The sequence below is a fragment of the Erigeron canadensis genome, chromosome 9, assembly GCF_010389155.1.
Source record: "Erigeron canadensis isolate Cc75 chromosome 9, C_canadensis_v1, whole genome shotgun sequence".
Lineage (NCBI taxonomy): Eukaryota > Viridiplantae > Streptophyta > Magnoliopsida > Asterales > Asteraceae > Erigeron > Erigeron canadensis.
In genome coordinates this window covers 6,133,452-6,155,522 of record NC_057769.1, presented here as the reverse complement: position 1 = coordinate 6,155,522, position 22,071 = coordinate 6,133,452, and the positions used below count along the sequence as shown (strand labels likewise).

The window sequence follows — 22,071 nt, the reverse complement described above, 5'->3', positions numbered from 1 at the left end:
AAAATTTCCGTATAAAATAGAAGATTCTAAAATAAAATTAATAGAAAATTTGGTGTTGATTAAATAAATATAATGTAAGGTCAATTGAAATCATAAAGACGGTTTGGCCGAGTGGTCTAAGGCGCCAGATTTAGGCTCTGGTCCGAAAGGGCGTGGGTTCAAATCCCACAGCCGTCATCCACTTTTTTATTTTTCTTTAAAATAATGTTACTATCGTGTCGGTTTATATATTTATATGAGTAACACGTTACCCGCGCAATGCGTCGATGTGATTGATGTAGATTATTAATGGGGATATTTTAAAAAATAAATAATTGATAGTATAACTTAATCATTAATGTTAAAGGGTAGTGTAAGTAAAAATATTTTAGTGCTAAGTAAAAATATTGCATATCTTAAGGGTGGTAGATGAAAATATTACATGGAAGGACATTTTAGACATTTCCCCCGTGTAACTTTCAACATGGGGGGTGTTTTCTTTAATAAGTAGTATAGATAGATATAATAGATTTTAAGCTCATGTCCAACACTACTACAGATATTATCAAAATTAGATCTTCATACGTTTAAGTCATAAAAGCTTATAATGTTGAAGATATACTTAATCACAAGTCCGTCACTGTCGTTATTAGCTGAAACATATTGATGGAATTGTTTGTCATAGTCATTCCACAAGACACATGCTACGATAATTTCTCTATTATAAAATTTTTTGAAACCATTTGTACTCATAATATAATCATGTACTTGACATTCAATTATTCAAGTATATGTCTTTGATCATGATGCGGACCCATAACATGAATAGGTTAATTTTCAATCACCTGTCTCATGATAATTAGATAACAATTAAAATTGTTTTCATATTTTTTCATAATAGTTAGGACTATTGATTTGAGTGACAATTGTAACTTTAAATATTAATACGCAAAACTAATATATAAAAGGAGAAAGAAAATGTTGTACCTTTTTTATTGAGAGATAAATCTTAAATGAAGTTCATATTGATTTGAATTTAGTATTCAAGTAACCCTCTGTTGAAATACAATAATCGTGCTTTGTTCTGTGATCGTCCCATGTTTTGTTATTCCTATTGTGTTTAGGATAAGAATGTTGTATATCGTCATCTGTTACTATAGTTAGGATATGTATTTGGAGTTCATATTGTGTTTACATTAAATATTAATATTTATAAAAATTAAATCTAAAATATATTATCAAATTAGACTACATTATCAATATTGTATTAGGATACCAATGTAAGACATTTATAGGTATCAATTTATAATATTTTATAATATTTTCTTATAAGCTAATATCAATCGTTAGTCATACAATTGACATTGATATTTATATGTGTAAATCTTTATTGTTTATATAATATTTTCTTATTAGCTAATATTACGCAGATTGTTTATAACATTTTAAAGATAAAACAATTTATTAAATATACAAATTTAAATGTAAAAAATGTAAATTTAAAAAAATATAATTTTAAAATATTGAACACATATATTGTATTTCATCTTTTCAAATATTTTGTGTAGACAATATTACATATGTTGAAATTATTTAAATTAATGAAATAATTTTCTCAAGTTGATGGCTACAAATAAATATAAATTAAATATTTAGGGCTAAAAAGTATAAATTATTAAATAAAAACCAAAAAGTGTACATTATTGAGACTTTTTTTATAAATATTAATATAATACTAATATAATAATATATTTGAATAATGATTATTAGGATTTTTAATTTATAATTAAATTAAATGATGATATAAGCAGAAATCAATTTGATGAAATCAAACGATTTGATTGGTTAATAAGTCATTAGTTCAACTGCCTTATAATATATATTAAGATTATGTCTTAGATTATTTCCCACGCGAGATAGATATATTAATTTCTCACAATAACATTAATAGTAGTTATAAATAATACATATTGAAATATAATGAAATATTATTATTACTCAAAGATATTTTGTATTGAAACTAAGGAGTAGAATATGTATGTTATATCGTTGTATGAGGACGATTTAAACTTCAAAGTTAAATATAGAGACTAATTGCATGCCAAATAATGACGATATTATTATTTAGAATGGTTTTTATTGTATACAAATACAACTTGTTGGATATGTTTGTTATATATTTATGATGATGTAAAATTAGATATAGATAAAAACATGTTTATTTAATGTAATAACTAGTTAATTAACCTATATACTATGCAGGTAGCTGAATAAAGTTGGATGTTAAGATTACAATTTGTTTAAAAATCAAAATATCTAAATCACATCAGCTATATTAAAAGTCTAATAATGATTCAAATCTAAGTAAAATAGTTTTGATTTTTTTATTTGACAATTTTAGTTTTATGGATGATGTCATAAAAATATCAAGATCATATATTAACATGTCATGGAGTTCTCATTTAAAACAAAATGACATCATTACAATTTTTTTTATTAATATAAGAGATAAAGTTAAAAAAAAGAAAAGAAATCATCGCTTTATTTATACGAAATCAAATATGAAATTACTAACTTTAAACTACAATATTAATCTATCTAATAAAACAACATGACGTTCGCAATAAGATTACATTACAATGGCCAGGGTCATTAGAGCTTCCCCAACTGAATGTTTTCTCTCGTTTTCTGGAGATTTTTTCTAGATGACACCCTTGACATAAGAATTTTCTCAAACGTTTTATGGGTCTTATTTTCTCGTGAGAAAATGTGATAAATAGATGATAAGAGAAGAAGCCAGCCACACATAACTTCACATACCACCTAAGATGAATCTATTGCCTCCCCTCCCTCCACGAGTAGATATTTAGGAAAATATAATTTTGATTTTTTTCCCCAATAGTCATCTAACAACGTGTATACTAAATTTGTAAGCAATATATGATTCAAGTTTAATACTACCACATTTTAATAAAAACGATTTGTTGTTAATATATAATAAACATAACTTCAAACACCCTACGTGCATCCAAATGATCTCACCTCCAAAAAAAATTTTAAAAAAAACAAATTCAAAATATAATTGACAATAGTTTACATATGGTATCAAAACGGCAATGAAACAACCCTAAATCAAATAATTAAATTTTTAAAAAATAAATTTTAAAGGGATTAATGTACCTGGGTTCAACTAATCAGATACAAAGACACACATATATTTCCGATATATAAAATAAAAGACTTTTAAAATAAAATTAATAGCATATTTTTGGAGTTAATATAATATTTAAAAAAAAAAAGTCAACAAAGACGGTTTGGCCGAGTGGTCCAAGGCGTCAGATTTAGGATCTGCTTCGAACTGGCGTGGGTTCGAATCCCACAACCGTCATATGTTTTTTATTTCTTTTAAAAATGTTATTATTTTGTTGGTTTTTATTTATTTGAGTATATATTATGTATGTATGCATCTATATAAGCAACAATTGACTCCGTGGCCCAATGGATAAGGCGCTGGTCTACGAAACCAGAGATTCTGGGTTCGATCCCCAGCGGAGTCGTGTTATTTGATATTTTTTATTACAACTGTTTTTAATAATCTCCTCCTTAATTTGAATTATCAGTTTTCATTACACTTTTACACCTGAGCCACAAGCGATATATGATTACCGCACAGATTAGAGAGTTGAAGCAACTTTTTAGTCATGTCACTTATAAGAAGGGAACACCGTGCCTTATAACAATCGTCTAACAGTACCTCTTTTGACGATTGAATCACACACATGATTGTAAGTAACGGCTTAATACATAAAAGGTATATTGGCATTCGCATTTCACAGCAATTATGTGATTTGACATGTTTGAAAATTTAGTTTTAACAAAACGGGTAATATGAGATAGTGAATGGATGATTTACGGTAAATGATACTTTAAAAGCTCTCTTAAATACCTCATGATCTGGAAAACTATAAAAAGTTGTATGTTTCATATATTAGAATAGACGATTATATAAAAGTTCTTTAAACAATTGAGTTTTTGAATATCAATTGTAGAAATGTGTCTGCTTTAGCAGAAACCAATCGTTCAAGAAACAATTATTTGTATTTTCAGCAGAAACTAGGTCTATGAATTCCCTAAAAGAGTTGAGGCTGCTCCTTGAAAAACCTTCCAAGCTGCAATTACATGTCTCTCTTCCGTCAATGGAGCTCCTACGACGAACCGCAAGATGTATTTACCCGATAAAACCTGCGGTAAATAATTGAAAAGGGAGAAATGAGCTTATAAACCAACAAATCCATGATTTTAGAGGCCAGTTTATGTTGATAGGACAATGTCTCACATGTCATAGTTTTTTCCTAAATTATTCATTCACAATCAACTTACTAAATTGACTATGAAAATGATTCCTGCGTATTAAGATAGTGATCCATTTCATTGTAATATAGTGAATAATAAGAATATTGTAACTTTGTAAGTGCTTATTTATCAGGTAACTCTTAAACCATTCCAGCCAATTGATAATCTCTACTTAGCTGTATTTTATCATTTTACATGTATATCCAATTTCAAGAGTAGAGTTGAAGACTGAAATTGCCTCTTCTTAAAACAACCATACTTAATAAAACGGTGAGAAAAATGGTTTGCAAGACTGAGCAATTTTCACATTGTACTTGGCAAATTTCTTTCAAAGTAATTTATTCTTGCTAAGTTTAAGAAAGAACCACGGTTGTTTGCAGTGAAAAGTCATTAACTCTTTGTAGAAACGAACAAATAGTTAGGATGATTTCCAAAGATAAAAGGTGAAGGTGTATACCGTATGAGAGATAAAAATCTTCCCAGATGAGTTGACAGCATCCAAGAGGTCCTGGTTGACTTTGTTGACATCTTCTTCATTTTTGTTGGCAGGTAGAAGGCGAAAGCAAACTAATGAAAACGTACGAGTGGCAACAATCTGAAAATAAGATACTATTCTTGAGAAGATATATCATTTCAGAAAGGTCTAGAAAAATTGCAACATATCTTGTTTTGTCAAATCCTCATAATACAAACAATTGCCAATTGTCATCTTTAAAAGCGAGTCAATGACTGATTAAAAAAATCTTGTAAATCAAGTTCATGTACAATGTTGCAGTCGGTGGTATAAAAAAATGAAGATAAAATATATATATCTTGATGGAAACGTAAATTAATTGTATCCTAAATATAGATATCTTGAAGATAGAAACTAGTAATTAAAAATCATTCGTAACAATGATGTGTGCAAATACATAAACTCATCTATGCTATTTAATCTTACCTCAAACCTTGGGTCTTGAGCAACAAGACCTTCGAAATGTTTAGCCAAGTTTATATGGTTTCTTATGTAAGACTGAAGATTCTCAACACCATATAGTCGTAACACCAACCACAGTTTCAAAGACCTATCAAATGGCACACAAATTATTATAGCATAAATAGTTTGTTTTAAATAAATTATGGGTGGCTAAACAGGAGGATTAGTTGAGTTGAGCAACGGGTAAATTAAATTTTAGAAGGGGTCGGGTTAACCAGACAACCAGCAAGCACTTATTCATTTTTTTTAGTTTTATTAAATTTATATTTTAAACATGCTTACCCCTGCAATGATAACTGAGGACGTTTTATGCATTTAAAAAAACACATTTCAGATGACTTTTGACCCAATTGACCCACTCAAAATGTTTCCCTTTTCGTTTAATACATTTGACACATTGACCATAACCATATCCCAAATCAACCCATATGTATATAAATGGGTAGAAATCGTCACATCCAATATAAATCTTGAAATTAAGGATACCTCTATATAGAATGATTTATAGATAAAAGCTACCTCTTTTACCATTTTACCTTAGTGTGACAACTGAATAAAAAGTTCTTTAAAGATTATTGAATAAAGTGTCAATTTGTGATACCTGAATCTGCGTCCGAGAGGGATTTGCCAGTCTTTGTAATCAACAACAGTACTACCTTGAGAAGCCTGATATACAGTAACATATCTTAAGTTTCTAGAAGCACATGTGGTCTCTCAGTTACCATTTATTTAATAGTATACTCCAATGGACGGTGGGTATGCTTACTTTATTCTTCAAATACTCAGGATTTGTAGAAAGGGACTGGATGAGGGCATTTCGGTCCTGTTTAGACAAGAAGGCTGTCAAAAACTGCTTTGAAGATAATTGAACAGATGATTGCATCACATGATTAAAAATGACAAATTAAAGTAAAGTTTTGCAACATTTAATATCCGCGAAGTATTCTAGAAATGAATATGAATATTAGATTAGGAGACTATAGCCTCCTTTGATGCTAAAAATAAGTGAATAAGTCCCATTTTTGGGGTCACATGACAAATGCAGGCCGTGTCCTTTTTCCAAAGAGGGGAATTTCAATCCATGTATGTGATAACAGATCAGCTTAGGTTATAAGTCATTACTAATTAGAAGATTAACTGAAAATGGGTCAAATGGTTATAACCCTCTAACTACATTAGAGTGGTCAGTATGCCAGCACTAGGACTCATCATTCACTTATACAAAACAGTCAAATCATTATTTCATTAATAACTTATGTACTGAAAATTTTCCTTGTACTTAAGGATGTAATATAGTAATTTCCTTGTACTTAAAAATTTGAAATTTAAGAGAAGGATCATATTCTTTACAAAGTAGTAGAGATAGAAACAAAGGTTCAAACCTTTATCCATAGTGCTGAACAATCAAAGTTGGTTAAGAACCATTTATGGCAATTCATGTTAAATGAGTCGGCTTCTTCAATACCATTCAAATGATGACGGTATTCTGGGCAAATACAAGCACTTCCAGCATATGCAGCATCGACATGAAACCAGATACCGTACCTCTGTTAAACAATTAACATGTAAGTTTTGCATGAGAAACTTCATTTTATAGTCAAAAGACAAAAGTAGAAGAATACTAGATGAACATATGTTTTTAAACATGCCATACAGTATCAACAAAGCTAATGATAACTAGAGGCAGGTATTTCGATCCATAGAAGATCACCTAAGAGTAGTCCATTCGGGGTTATGTAAAATTTCTAACAGATCACATGGTTCCAACAAGTAATAAGTCACCTACAGTGTACCATTAATGCATAAAGCCTCTTGACACACTAAATGCAGATAATATAAATTTTTCTAGGACAAACTGTTTTGGGTCAACCACCCGTTCCAGAAGTACGAAAATGTACCCGTTTTGACCTCTTACCCAACCCGTCTGACCAGACCTATTGTCACCTCTAACAAAAATCTTTGGTTGGCTAAAGATATTGAAAATATACAGGTGCTCCTCAATAAAACGTAAAATGCAAGGAAAAGTATGAATAAACTCATGTATGTGTACCTTGGTAATCTTTCCAAGTGCGAGCAAAGGATCCACGGCTGTTGATGATGTAGTACCTATCTGCGTGTATAAGCCAATGCATTTAGTAAACTTGAACTTACATGGAGATAATCATAATTCCACTAATTATTTAACTTCTTGTATTAAACATTAAAGATAGAGTGCAGATATTCAAAATATTAGAGATCACAGAGATACAACAATACCCAATCACATATGTCTGCGGGGTATGGGGAAGATAAAATGTAGACAGTCATACCCCTACATAAAGGTAGACAGTCTACTTCCAGAAAGACCTCCCAACTTAATCAGAGAGATAAAACAGCACAAAGCGTACATCATGGAACATTCATACTACCAACATACCTACAGTAAAATTTCTTTTTTAGTGTTTTAACATGTACAGAAAAATCAAAAGATTAGACAAGTATTTTAGTGCATTCCCTAATATTTTCCTTTGTTATAGTAGGTCATTCCTTAATCGAAAATCATGGTGTCCCCATGGCCCCATGTAAGAATAATATGACTCAGATAAATAACAAGCTAAATTTTACAAGTCCTCGTGTTTCTTACAGTTGCACAAAGGAAAAGGGGGATTAAACCAGAGGCAACGTCATGTGAGATTGCATCAGTGAGTGATTCAGGAGAGAGAGCGTACTCATGGCAGGTTTCTGTTTTTAGCAGCCTACAATTATCGGAATGAATTCCTGCTATCTGCCATAAGAAAAACTTACTTAAGTATCAAATGTGTGCTTAAAAAGTAACGGAAAGTAATCCATCATAATGAAAACATTGAATATACTACAGTGAAACTTATTGTGGTTTATGACTTTAACAGTAATGAGCAATTGAACATACTTGGCATGCCTTCAGTAAAGAGGAATGAGTTTGATCAGAACCATAAACCACGAGCTTTCCAAGACCATCTTTACCAACCTCTCTTAGAACTTTATCCCGGGCAGCCAGAAGCACAACAAGAAGGGCTTCACTTGCAGTGCCCTGTATAGCACCACCTCCTGGGCCTGTAATATGATATTTAGGCAACATTCAGAAAGATAAAAAATTTGTTAACAGGATTACCAACGGGCACCTTTTAATGGCACATACGTCTGATTCAACGAGAGACAATGTATTGAAGTGGAAAAGAACAGTTCAACAATTACCCTTGGAGAGAAAATCATCTGGAAGCTTGAGTAAATTAGCAAGCCAATCAAGAACAATCATTTCCAGTTCTGTAGCAGCTGGAGAAGTTATCCAACTAAACCCCACCATGTTAATTCCTCCACTGAGCATTTCTCCAAGAAAGCCTGCAACACTGCTATTAGAGGGAAAATATGCAAAGTAGTCTGGGCTTTGCCAATGAGTAACCCCTGGCAATATCTTCGATTGAACATCTGTAATGACAAAATGAAAAGGAAAACAATGAGCTATTTCAGTGGAACATATAATGGGCTATGTACAAGCATTCTTTTACTAATAGATTGCAAATTTGACCTATATATATAATGGGTCGAATCCTGTTATTTATTGTCTCTAACGGGTAAAATTACGAAGATAGATTTAAAGCAACAGGGTCAAAAGTTTCCCAAAGTGTATTTTTAATGCAAACAACCTTCTAAATCATTTAACAAGATATCTTAAAACCAAACATTTTAGAGATTTGGGCAAAAAGTGTTTCAAGTTAGCCTGGCCCATCTTGACCCTACCCAACTCATCTGAGCCGTCCATTATACCATCTCTAATTAGATAACTTAATGCATAAGAGCTGAACAAGAGGTGTCACCTTGAAGAACTGCTTCCAAGGATTCGGGCTGCATAGGTGCAGAGTCAGGAAGAAGCTTACGCAGATATCCTGGCTGATAAAATTAACAGCATTTAAGGTTCCTATGTACTTGACAAGCAAAGAAAACCAAAAAGATAATAATCTGAGAACCCCACAAAAGCAAAGCCTAAAGACGTAATCCTCTATGATTAAAACATAAGAAAATCAATCTCCAATCATCACATAACGCAAATCAATCACCATACATCTTTGGTATTGCAAACAAAATATCATATTTGATCCAAACATAAAAAGAAATTTTTTAATTTTACAGTTTCGCTGTGTAGCATACAAGATTGCACACAGCCACCATTTTCTAAAGGTCTCAATTCTCTAGAGGCCCTTAGAGATATCAACAAACATATAACAAATGTCACAAAATTTATTTGCTTTTTTGGATACTTAACCTATTTTCAATATATATTCAACCTTCTCTTATACCTACACTCAGACGTTTTGTGTTCTATAGGCATGTTATTCGATTATCTGACCGTTCCACTGAAATCTAAAAGGCAGTCCTTATAGTTCATTTCCAAGAAGAAATCAAATAAGCAATGGCATACCTCAACTTGGCTAAGCACAGGAAAAGTCTCAATATTCTTATAGTAATCAGCAATGAAATCCACCATCATGTGACCATGTTCTCTTAGTTGCTCTGCATCCATTGGTTTCAAATCCAACCCATTCTCCCTGTTAAAGATTCATCCAAACAAACACTCAAATACCCATATGGAATTTCAGTTACACATTTCATCAAACACCTTACATGCATTCCAAATTTCCAATGCATATATACAGATACATAAATAAATACATAAATTAAAAGTAGAGCATAAAGCTTACATTTTTATAATGGGTTTCTTGAAATTTTAGTGGGAGAAAGATTAGTACTTGAAAGGTTTATGCTTTTTAAGTGTAAAAATATCTATTTTTATTATCATGATCTTAATGGGGCCATGTGTTTATGGTATCTACTACATACGTTCATACAGACACTTGCGACTCACAGACAAACTTATCTTGTTTGTGGCTTTATTTAGTTTACTTTAATTTGCCATTTAAAAATAAAAATAGTAGTTTAATGTCATACATTGCCGTCTAAAACTCTTTTAAACCTTTTCCTTTGGAGTTTACTAGTCCGCGTAATGCGGCGTTTGCGTTTGCGTCAAGGAGTGATTGCAGCCGTGGCGGTGACGGTGTAAGGATAAATGTAAAAGTAATTGATGCAGTGACGGCTCTAAGAATTCGATACCAACACCTAGTTGGGAAAAATAAGCCTTCAACTTTTAGGGGGCGTTTGGTTCGCGGAATTCTCTGGAATTCATAGGAATTGAAATTTGAATTCCATACTTTACCATGTTTGGTTTGGAATTACAAACTTTCTCTCAAATTCTCTAAATTATGGAATTCAAGATTTCATCACAAAAGGGATGGAATGTTTAACATTCCAATGAAATATTTACAAATTTACCAAAATGCCTTTAGATAACATATATTATTACTTATGTCATGTGATTATTATATTATTAATCTTTTTTTTATATATTTATATTATTATTATTTTATATATTTATAAAAATATTATATAAAACTAATAAATAATAATAATAATAATTTAAATAATATAATATAATAATATTATTATTGTATTATTTATATTATTTATATATCTTTAAACTATTATTATTTTTATAGATTTTTAATAATATTATATAAATATAATATATAATAATATAAATAATAGAATATTAATATTATTATATTATTTATATTATTAATATTATTTTTTATTATTACTATTTTATATATTTATAATATGAATAATATTAATATAAATGATATAATGATATTATTATTATATTATTTATATTATTATTATTATTATTTATATTTAATATAACTTTTGTTAGCATTATTTTTATTTATTCTTATTTTTATGACTATTAAGTAATTACTTTTATTATTTTTATCATTATTTTTCTTATTATTATGGTTTTAATATTATTTATATTATTAACATTTAAAAATAATATTTTTGTTTATATTTAATAAAGGGTATTCTTGTCATTCTTATAAATTAAATTCAGATTCCTTTGACTGAATTCCATTGAACTCTATCAACCAAACACATGACAAATTTTAAAACTTTCAAATTCCATTTCCTTCAAATTCCAATTCCTTTGACAGAGTTTAATTCCTTAAAAATATTCTGTGAACCAAACGCCCCCTTATGCTCCATTTTTGAGTTTTTATTTTGAGAGTTAAGAAAGGAGAAGGAAATAAAACTTTTATTTTTGTATTCTTCAGTTTTTTTTTTAGGAATAGAAAAAGAAAGAAAGGAAAAGTTAAGGCATTTTTATCCCAAAACTTTCCTGCCAAAAATGGCATGATTCGGAAGGAAAGGGTTATAACCCATTTAAAACTACTAACATACCCTCCTACTAAAGTTATAAAGAAAATTTTAAGAGGGGCATAATTGTAAAACTTTCCTTTTTCTTTTTCCTCCCCTCCAACTCAAGAATGTGTCTTTTAATATATGATTTTTTTTTCTTTTCTTTCTCTATCCAATCTTTTCATTTCCTTTCTTTTAGATAAAACTTGAGAATGCAACATTAAGGAATTCAAATAAGCAATAATTAATTTTGTGCCCCTTTCAAACATGTGACCTGGTTGGAGGTCGGGTTTGCCCCCCTCCACGCCTCTCCTAAATTGATGTTAAAGGTAGTAGTGTAATTATTTTAAGAGTTGAGAAATTTATATTGTAGATTATATCATTAAGGCTATTATAGGTATATTAAGTAGAGCTGAATATATTAGTGAATATAAACGTAGAGTATTTTTGATTTTTCAAATGTTGAAAGTTTAAGAAAAAAAATGGGTCATTTGCTTTATCCGATAGTATATATATATAATGGTTTTAGGTAAAATAAAACAAGTATTAAAGTAAAACAAATAAAACAATAGGTTTTTTTTTACTGAAAATCACCATGCATCATGAAAATAATCGTGCATCAATTGTTTCGTGAATCTTCGTGCATCAATCTAACCATGATCTAAGGGTCAAGATCTTGTCCTATATATTTTACTTTAATACTTGTTTTACAATATCCAACCCCTATATATAATACATTTTTTGTTTACATTGTATATAATCCAAGAATCTTATACAATATTTTTCTTTTAATAAATAAATATACATATAGAAAACAAAATAGTGTTATTCTAAACAAAATTAAATATCATACCAACTCCCATCAACCGAATCACTTTTTCGAGAAAATACTAGATCCTATATTTTTATAGTTAATTTAAAGTTTTATTAAAAAAAATGATACATTTTTCACACTATTCAATTGTAATACCCCGTAATTGTAAGGTATTATAATAATGATAATAGTAATATTTTTACTATTATAAAATGATTTTGTTAGAAATTAAAATACAATAGGTTCGTATATAAAGTCGAGATTATCATATTTAAAAGTTGGATACTTTAAGTATCAAGACTTATGTTTTAAATGAGTGTTTAAATGATCAAGATTCAAAGGATTAGGAGAGTAAATACTCATTAAATTAGTAGATAAACATGATGTAGTGGAACTTTATGAACTATACACGTATACAATTATATGCATACTCTCCAAAACTCATGTAATACTTCCCCACAAAGAGAGAAACGCATGAGAATCAAGAAGAAAAGAAAAGAGGTTTGATTTCTGTTTAATTTATTATCCTTATATTGATTTTAAGTGATATTCCCATCCTTTAATTCAAGTAAGTTGTTATTTACAATTCTTAAGCAAAAAGTCTTAAGGGCGCGTTTGGTTCGCAAATTCTGACGGAATTTGATGAAATTGAAATCCAATTCCATTCCATATGCATGTTTGGTTGGGAAATTGAAGATGAATCAAATTCCATGGAATGTGAAGATTCCTTTATCCACATAATTGACATTCCTTCAGGGATGTGGATGGATTCTAATTCCATGAGACTCGTTCTCTCCAAAAGATAAATATATCCACCTTGAAACAAAAACAAACATCCACATTTCTAATAACACTGGATCATTGATGAATGATGATAACAACATAGTTCTAATAATAATACCAGGAATAATTATTAAATAATAAATAAAATTTGTAATTATTATTATTATTATATAATTAAAATGTGACATATATAACCAAAATTTTAACATAAAGAAAAAGGGTTGGCAGTTAGTGTAACCCGAATTTAATAAAGGACAAGGGGTGTTTGTTGTTTTCGTTTCCGGAAAAATGAGGCGGTGGTTTGGTGCGGCTAGCGGCGGTATTTAAGTCGGTTGTTTTTTGGTTGACCGATGGTGAACAAGCGTATGTAACCATGGAGGCTGATGATAAAGTTAGGGATTTTGTGACCAGAAAAATATTTGGAGGATGGTGATGTGGTTGGTGATTTTGTGGCTGGAAAAACAAATGGAGATTAGGATAAAAATGAAGAAAGAGATAACCATGTGTGTTTGTGGAAAGAAATTTTGGTCCCTCGTTAGAAGGGAAATTTGTTTTATCTTCTCTGCAACAAAGGAATATATGTTATTATATAAATGAAGGGTACACATGTCATTTTAGTGATTATGTCAAAACATTCCTTTTACATTTTTGTCAACCAAACACATTGATTGAATTTAATTTCATTCCATCAAATTCCATTCATTTATAAAACATTTCGCGAACCAAATGCAACCTTAGACTTTTGATGAGATATATAATGAAAGAATGGAATTGAACTAGAATATTTTAGTGTTTTGTTTATATGATGTTAACAAACATATAGAAACCATCAATTTTAACTATTGTAAGAATTTTATAATAGATGATTTCATAACCCCTGTAAAATTGAAATGGTTCAGTTATGGTTGCAGTGACTTACGGGGTTGAACTAAAATATAATGAAAGAATGGAATTGAACTAAAATATTTTAGTGTTTTGTTTATATGATGTTAACAAACATATGTAAATCATCAATTTTAACTATTGTAAGAATTTTATAATAAATGATTCCATAACCCCTGTAAAATTGAAATGGTTCAGTTATGGTTGCAGTGACTTACGGGGTTGGAAAATAAACTTCGAGGGCTTCGAAACATTCTAAGATATGTCTAGGTTTGTCCAAAGAAAAATGGTTCAAAATGGGTTGTAAAACAGCCGGTCGGGGCTGTTTTCTTTCTGATCTTGGTTTTAAAAAGCGATAAGCGCACAAAAGCGATAGGGTCCATTTCAGAAGCGCAAAGCGCTAAGCACAAAAGCGGCGAGCTTTTCGTACGCAAGGCACACACTTATGAAGAAATTTTATTAATTATTTATATAGTATTTATAACACATAAAATACCAAAACAACATCAGTAAGATACTCGTTTAAGTCCGGCTTTGATCAAATTTAGTATTTGAAAAGAAATTCTCAAAAGATTGTTGTTCTCGTTGAAGAAAAAGAAAAAAGAGATCAATCTTGTTGAGAAAGAAGAGGTAAGAAAAAAAAATTACTTATTTCTATAAAAAAAATCCTATTGTGTACAAAAAACTCACGCTTTTTAGTGTTTTTTGGCGCCTAGGCTCACAAAAAAGGCCTAAAAGCGCGCGCTTTCTGTACACCCTGCGCCTTGAGTACCAAAAAGCTCCAAGGCTTGTGCCTAGCGCAGGCGCGCTTTTTAAAACCAAGATTCTGATCAGCACCACTGTTAATTTTTCAGCAACTAGAAATGTGTTTGGGCTGTTTTTGAATGGCTGTAACTTTGTGTCTTTTTGTTTTGGCTGAAACCAAAAACAGGTATTGAAAGTATGGTTGTAGCTCTTTCAAATGGTATAGGTTCATGCAATACGGTTGTGTTTAAGCGTGTCAAATATGTCATAAAATACCCCGTTGGAGTTTGCTTGTAAATCAATTGAAATAGTCATAACTTTAAAACGGTAACTCCATTTTTAACAAATGAGCTGTCCATGGAAAGGAGAGTAAGTCTACTCTCTAATGGTCATGGTATTAAAGTCTACATCAGAATTAAATTCAACTAAATTCAACTTATAAGCTGTTGAACAACTGTTGCTACGGTCGTTTATCCCATTTTATTTTGTATAAAAATCAGGACCTGTTGCTTACATATGTATTCATAAAAATACATGTGTATATGTTTTTAGACAATGTTTTTTAAAAAATAAAAAAATTTGGCCTTTTCAATCTAAAAATCTTTCAAAACATTTCCAAACTTATTGGTCAAAGTTAAAAAAAGAAAAAAAAGTTTTAATCGAGTTATTGCTTCAATTTTAAACATAAAAAAAGTCTTTTAAATATTTTTTTTAATTTTAAAATAAAAAAGAGAGTGTCAAGTTCTTTTAAATTTTTCAACCTATTTCAAAAAAGCTTTTCTTTTTATAAAAAAAAGTTTGTGTAAAAGTTTTATGAAATAGTAAAAGGACTTTATAAAAAACTTTGTAAAAAACTCAATTGAAAATCCCTTAAAAACATCTATGGGAAGTTAATCAAAAGTTGATTCAAATATTTCTTTTCATTGGTAGAGAACTTATTTGTTGAAGAAGTTGAAGAACTTCAACTTATTGTTGAGAATTAAGGTTGAGAAGAGTGGAACGCCTTGACTAGTGATACACGGCCACATCGCTGGCTACATCGACTCCTTCCGACGATTCACACTTTAGGTGCTATATATGGCTCGTCCACTCACTGCCCACTTTTTCAAATTTTGATACTTTTTCTATGATTTTATTTTTTATTTTTTTGACATAGAAATACTTGAGAGAAATAAATGGAAGAAGAAATTGGATATGAAAATGTATATGAAGAAAGGCCGGGGAAAAAGAAATTGGATTATAACAAAATACATGAATGGTCCTTTTAAAATATTTGTTTTGTTGTTTTTTTTTGGAAAATGAAAATACCAGTCTTAAAGAGTTAAAGTTGTTAGTAACAATTTATTATATGTTTAAAAGTAATACATGTATTAAAAATTATTCCTCTACAATTTTTTATCAATAATACTAATAACGAATAAAATTTTAATGTATCAATTAGTTTGTACTGACAGTCTCAAAGGTTGTCATTAAGGCCCGATATAATAGTCACGTCGACCGCCCATCGATGGGTTGAAATGCATGGACAGGAGGGAGAGAGAGAGAGAGAGAGAGAGAGAGAGGGTGTGTGTAACGGTACAAAAAAAATACTCAATATTTTTCAAATTTCAAAACCAACGGCTATGTTGGTTATTTTATTTTATTTTTTTAACTTTTCCATCTTTATATAAACACTCTTTTACAACCCCATTATTCACACAAAAAACACACACTATCAAAAACTCTTTCAAAAACTTGTCCAAACTAAAATCATGCCTCAAAACGACGAAAACCAAAATCAAATTAACGATCTTTGTAATGCCTTTCTTGAAAACCCGATCCCGGCTATGTCATCAACTAATCAAAGCTAAACAAGCCAACCATTGAGGACGATGAGGAGTTTTATTTATAATAATGTTAGTTGTAATGTTTTTATTTTTAATTGTAATGTTTTAGGTGTACTTTTTTTTTATTTTAGCTGTAATGTTTAATTGTAATGTTTTTAGTTTAGTTGTAATGTTTAATTTTAAATAAATTGAAGTTTAATTTATTATTTAGATAAATATAAAATAAAATAAATAAAAGTTGTGAAAGAGGTGTGAAAGACTTGTTATTGGTGGTGAGTATGAAAGAGGTGGATGAGGAAAAAGAAAAGTTGACATGAAAGTGTGGAAGAGAGAGGTGAATTGTAATCATTTGAAAACTAAAATTTTTGTAAAAACTAAAAAAACTGGCTAAAACACACTGTGATCTTAATTTAAAACCATGTGTTATTAATGTTTTTAAAAAAACACATTGTGTTAAGTTCATATCACAATGTGTTTGAACAATTTTATGATTCTCACGCGTTATCAAAAACACATTATGATTTAAAATTTAACACAATGTGTTTTTAATGTGTTTTTAGAAAACACATTGTGTTAAGTTCATATCACAGTGTGTTTGAACAATTTTCTGATTCTCACGCGTTATCAAAAACACATTATGATTTAAAATTTAACACAATGTGTTTTTAGAAAACACATTGTGTTAAGTTCATATCACAGTGTGTTTGAACAATTTTTTTATTTTCACGCGTTATCAAAAACACATTATGATTTTAGAAAACACATTGTGTTAAGTTCATATCACAATGTGTTTGAACAATTTTTTGATTTTCACGCATTATCAAAAACACATTATGGTTTTAGAAAACACATTGTGTTAAGTTCATATCACAGTATGTTTGAACAATTTTTTGATTTTCACACATTATCAAAAACACATCATGATTTAAAATTTAACACAATGTGTTTTTAGAGTACACAATAAAGATATATTGTGTTTTTATTAAACACAATTAATACACATTGTGTTAAATTCATATCACAATGTGTTTTATCAGTTTTTTAATTTTTACATAAAATTTGGTTTTCAAATTAACATTTCACATAGAGGTATCCTAAGACCTAACAACACTTTTTTTTTTTTAAATTTGTTTTTTTATATATTTATATTGATATTGATTTGATGTTACAAATGTATACAAACCGGTTTCAACCCATCAATTTTTACAAATTTCGAGCCGATTTTGATCAGGATTTGATCGGCTTCAAGTTCCCACCAGGTTTTTTTTGCCGAAGCGCGTAACACGACCAGGTCAAACAGGGTACCCCCACCACCCACTATTAGCGGCGACGTCGTCGCAAATAGTGGGTCCCAACTGACAGACTGCAGAGATTCAACGTGACCATTTCACGTGCCATGGATCCCACTATTTGCGGCAACGTCGCCGTTAATGGACCCCACTGACAAACTACATAGATTTAAACGCGCGGATCTTTCTTTCCTTTCATCTATCTCTTCTTCTTCACACCACTCGACCTGCGAAAAAAAAAATCCGGCTATCCAAAAAAAACCTCCGGGCCACCTATCCCCTCACCTTCTATATCAACAATCCGGCCACCCCCGGCTTCCGGGCTCCTTCTCCGGCTATTTTTGAGGCAATATATTCTTTTTATTTGCATAATCCGACCATCTATCCCCTCATCCTCCTTATCATTTGTCCCACGTTTTTCGGCGTCCCGACCTCCATTTTCAGATGCGGTATTAGCGGCGACTGTTTTCCGGCGAACCAGTTTTCCGGCGAACGAATTTTCCAACGACCCAGTTTTTCCGGTTTTCCGACTACTCATTTTTCCGGTGAACCAGTTTTCAGACGAGGTAACACTCATTTACCTTTTAAATTGTTGTTTTTATTTTAATATATAAAAATGTTATAAAATATATATTTGTTATAGAAATTATTAGTTATAGAAAATAAATGTTAGAAAATATATGTTGAAAATAAATGTTAGAAAATATATGTTAGAAAATATTAGTTATAGAAATGTTATAGTATAATGTTATAAAATATATGTTTGTTATAGAAAATACATGTTAGAAAATAAATGTTAGAAAATATATGTTTGAAAATAAGTGTTAGAAAATATATGTTAGAAAATATTAGTTATAGAAATGTTATAGTATTATAGTTAGGAAATATATGTTTGTTAGTTTGATTGTAAGAACTTCGTAGAATATGATTGTTAGAAAGGTTATGTTATTATAGTTAAAAATGATATGATTCTTAGAAATTAAATGATATTTAGGAATTATTGGTAGTTAGAATTATTGTTTAAAATGTTATATTATTATAGTTAAAAATTATATGATTGTTAGAAATTTTATGGTTATTGTTAATATGATTGTTAGTATTATGTTAGAAAACACTTGTTAATATGATTGTAATTGTTAATATAGTTGTTATTCAGTTAATATTAATGTTAGAAAAGAAGGTTTGAAAAATAAGTTGCAAAAATGTGGTCATTTTAGGTATAATAAGTTTGAAAAACAATATTGTGTCCAAAATATGTTAATTTAATTTGCGCCTTTTTTTTTGACATTTATGATTGTTTTTATTATTTTATAAGTTGTGTATAACTTATGTAGGTTAAAATGGCTGCCCTTCACGGCGGAGATGGTGGCAATGACCATCCAAATTGGGGGTGGAATCCCGAATGGGGCTGTAGGCGTACAGGTGGTAAGTATATATTGATGTATTAAGCATATAAATATATTATATATATGTATATATATTTGTTATTTTATTTTGTTTTGCAGGTATTAGCACAGGGAGAGCTGCCGCTGTTAACAATGATCTGGAGCGGGAGTTTCAGAATTCCGGACGCCGTATATCTCTTATGCTTAATAACGATCTTAGTAGGTGGCAGGCCATCGGGGACCACGCCAAATGGTACAAGAGCTATTTGGGGACCTATGTCGCTACTGTCCCACATTTTTACGAGTCGTGGGAGCAGGTGCCCCAGCCCATCAAGGAATGACACGAATGGCAAAGCTTTCAACAAGGGTGGACTTGATGTTGGATGCATGAAAAACAGGGAAATGTGCACCATAGGGTCATTGATGTTGGATGCATGAAAAACAGGTTCTCTAAACGTCCATTTTTGATATTTGTGATGAACTGGTAAAAATAGTTTTTCTCCTGCAACAGTTAGAACATAACCTGGAAAAATTGAACAAGATATAGTAAATAAGTCACTTCCAACAACGTAGTTGATGTGTGAAATCGAGTTTAATAATTTATAACAAGATCTACCGTTTACTGTCTACCACACACTTACGGGTAGTGTACCCGTTCGTATGTAATATAGTTAATGGGTAAGACCAGGATCGAACACAAGGACTAAATGTTGTACTTAAGGTTGTAAAAATGTAAATCAAGAGAAAGTTTGGTTTGTGACCGAGTTGTCACTTTGCGTTTCATAAAGCTAATTAATCGACAAGTAAAATAAATTAAATACTCAACCGGTGTCAATCGAGAGTATGCGAAAATAGTTTGAGTTGTAACAAATAATTAAAAAGCCATCTATGTCGAATCCGCTACACAAGAAGTTTAGGTTGCATATGGTTTAAGCTCAAAATTCAATATTGTTGGTGACAATAATCGTGACAAGACTAAAACACACCCGGCGTGCACTCCGGTTGTAAAATCGACTCAATCACCTAATCAATTCAATTCCTTGCAACAAGTGGTACCACCAACCTTATTACACTTCCTTGAACTAACTAGTTTGTTTGACTACTTAAATAACAATTTTATCTGTGTGAAAGAAACGTGGTACCACCAACCGTTAAATTCACTTAACAAATTAATTTTTATTAAACTTATATTCTTTACTATCATACCATGACCTAGCAAAAATTGTTCTTAGACAAACAACTAAAATAATACTTGCATTCAACTAGTACCATTATTGAAAAACACAAATATCACCAAGAACACAAATCTAAGTGGAAGAAATCACTTCATTAAGATCTTGACAAAATGTTAAGTAAAACCAACTTGAATTCGAAATACTATGCAACCATAACTAATTGTTTCACTTCATCTTCATAGATGTATAAGGATTTAGCTACTCATAATGTTAAAAGCTAAAGATTGAAGTAGAAAGGAAGACATGATGTACCAAATATAGAGAACAAATACAAACCGAAGTTACAATCGAGCTACAATGAGTAACAATAGCTAAAATTAATCTTCAAGTCTTCAAATGATGTCGGAGTAGTGAAAAACTCTTCAAAACCTTGAAAAACGGCTGAAGTATAAGTGTGTGAGCTGAAAATGTCCAAGACTAGGGTTTGGATGGAGTGGTGGATGGTATTTATACCCCAGGAGAGAGAAAATGGTGATGTCAGATAGAACTCGCGCCGCTAGGAACTCGGGTCGCGCCGCTAGCTCCTTCAAGCCAAAGTTCTGACTTCGAAAGTGCCCAGCTCGCGCCGCTAGTCTTGCCACTCGCGCCGCTACTGGGTTGAAAACCCTGTCTCGCGTCGCGAGATACCCTCCTCGCGTCGCTATCTCCTACAGGTTAAAGTTCTGTCTTAAATTTTCTCAGGTCGCGCCGCGAGAGACCCTCCTCGCGCGGCGAGGTCTTGCAAAGTTTTGCCGTTTCAGCTTCGTTCTTCTTCGGTTAGTGCATATGGACCACTTCTGAGCTATTTTCTACCATATGGGGCAATATACCTGCTGTAGGCCTGAAACCACTAGCAAATACCATAACGTACCACAAAACAAGTATAAATGGCTATAAAACCAGTACAAAACGTCCAATTCGGTGTAGGGAAACATGTACAATTTGAGGCTTATCAGTAGTACATAATCACTAGCTTGATGTTTGTAACTGCATTGGAGTACGCCTTGCTTGGCCCGACCTCCGTCTCGATTTCAGGAAGTTGGTAATGTATCCTCTCCGAGTCAGGTTTCCCGGAAATTCAAGTTTGAGGTTTACCAAGATCTGACGTGGGTACAAACCGCGATCCGATTGGTTCCCCGCGTATTCCTTTTCTTCATCCGTCTCGCGTACGCATTCCCTTGCAGATCGGTAGTTGGATCATGATTGTGTCTCCAGTCCTTGACAGTTACCCTCCAACCACCATCACGCCCAGGGCGGCCTATTAAAGTGAAGGGACAACCTATCTTGGTAAACCGTTTGGGTGGCCCAATTAACCTTGCATCACGCGCTCCACCGTGGTGACATATAAGTGTCACTTTATTGACCACCTCTTTTGAGTTTTTGTTCGTCCGCCGTATGACTATAACATAACCCAACTCCATTGCTGTTCTTTGAGCCCACTCCGTCAATTCTTCAACGGAACCGAACACCTCATCGGTTTCTAAGTCCCCAGCTTCGCATTCAAATTCACCGTCTGCATCAGGTTGCTCAAACACATTATCAGGCACTTCAATACGTACGTT

The 22,071-nt window shown here is 31.3% G+C and overlaps 1 protein-coding gene and 3 non-coding genes across 4 annotated transcripts; 3 read left to right on the top strand and 1 right to left on the bottom strand.

Moving 5' to 3' along the window:
* Positions 1-97: 97 nt before the first annotated feature.
* Positions 98-177, top strand: TRNAL-UAG. Its single transcript has one exon. It is a non-coding gene; the product is annotated as a tRNA-Leu (tRNA).
* Positions 178-3,287: 3,110 nt separating this feature from the next.
* Positions 3,288-3,367, top strand: TRNAL-UAG. Its single transcript has one exon. It is a non-coding gene; the product is annotated as a tRNA-Leu (tRNA).
* Positions 3,368-3,463: 96 nt separating this feature from the next.
* TRNAR-ACG lies at positions 3,464-3,536 on the top strand. Its single transcript has one exon. It is a non-coding gene; the product is annotated as a tRNA-Arg (tRNA).
* Positions 3,537-3,942: 406 nt separating this feature from the next.
* LOC122582179 (phenylacetaldehyde synthase) lies at positions 3,943-10,130 on the bottom strand. Its single transcript, XM_043754537.1, has 13 exons — positions 10,024-10,130; positions 9,744-9,870; positions 9,142-9,214; positions 8,522-8,752; positions 8,217-8,380; positions 7,932-8,072; positions 7,359-7,418; positions 6,691-6,855; positions 6,075-6,131; positions 5,910-5,974; positions 5,273-5,396; positions 4,790-4,927; positions 3,943-4,221 (listed from the first exon to the last, which is right to left on the bottom strand). Coding segments are annotated over exons 1-13 (1,470 nt in total). The 5' UTR covers positions 10,026-10,130; the 3' UTR covers positions 3,943-4,098.
* Positions 10,131-22,071: the final 11,941 nt, after the last annotated feature.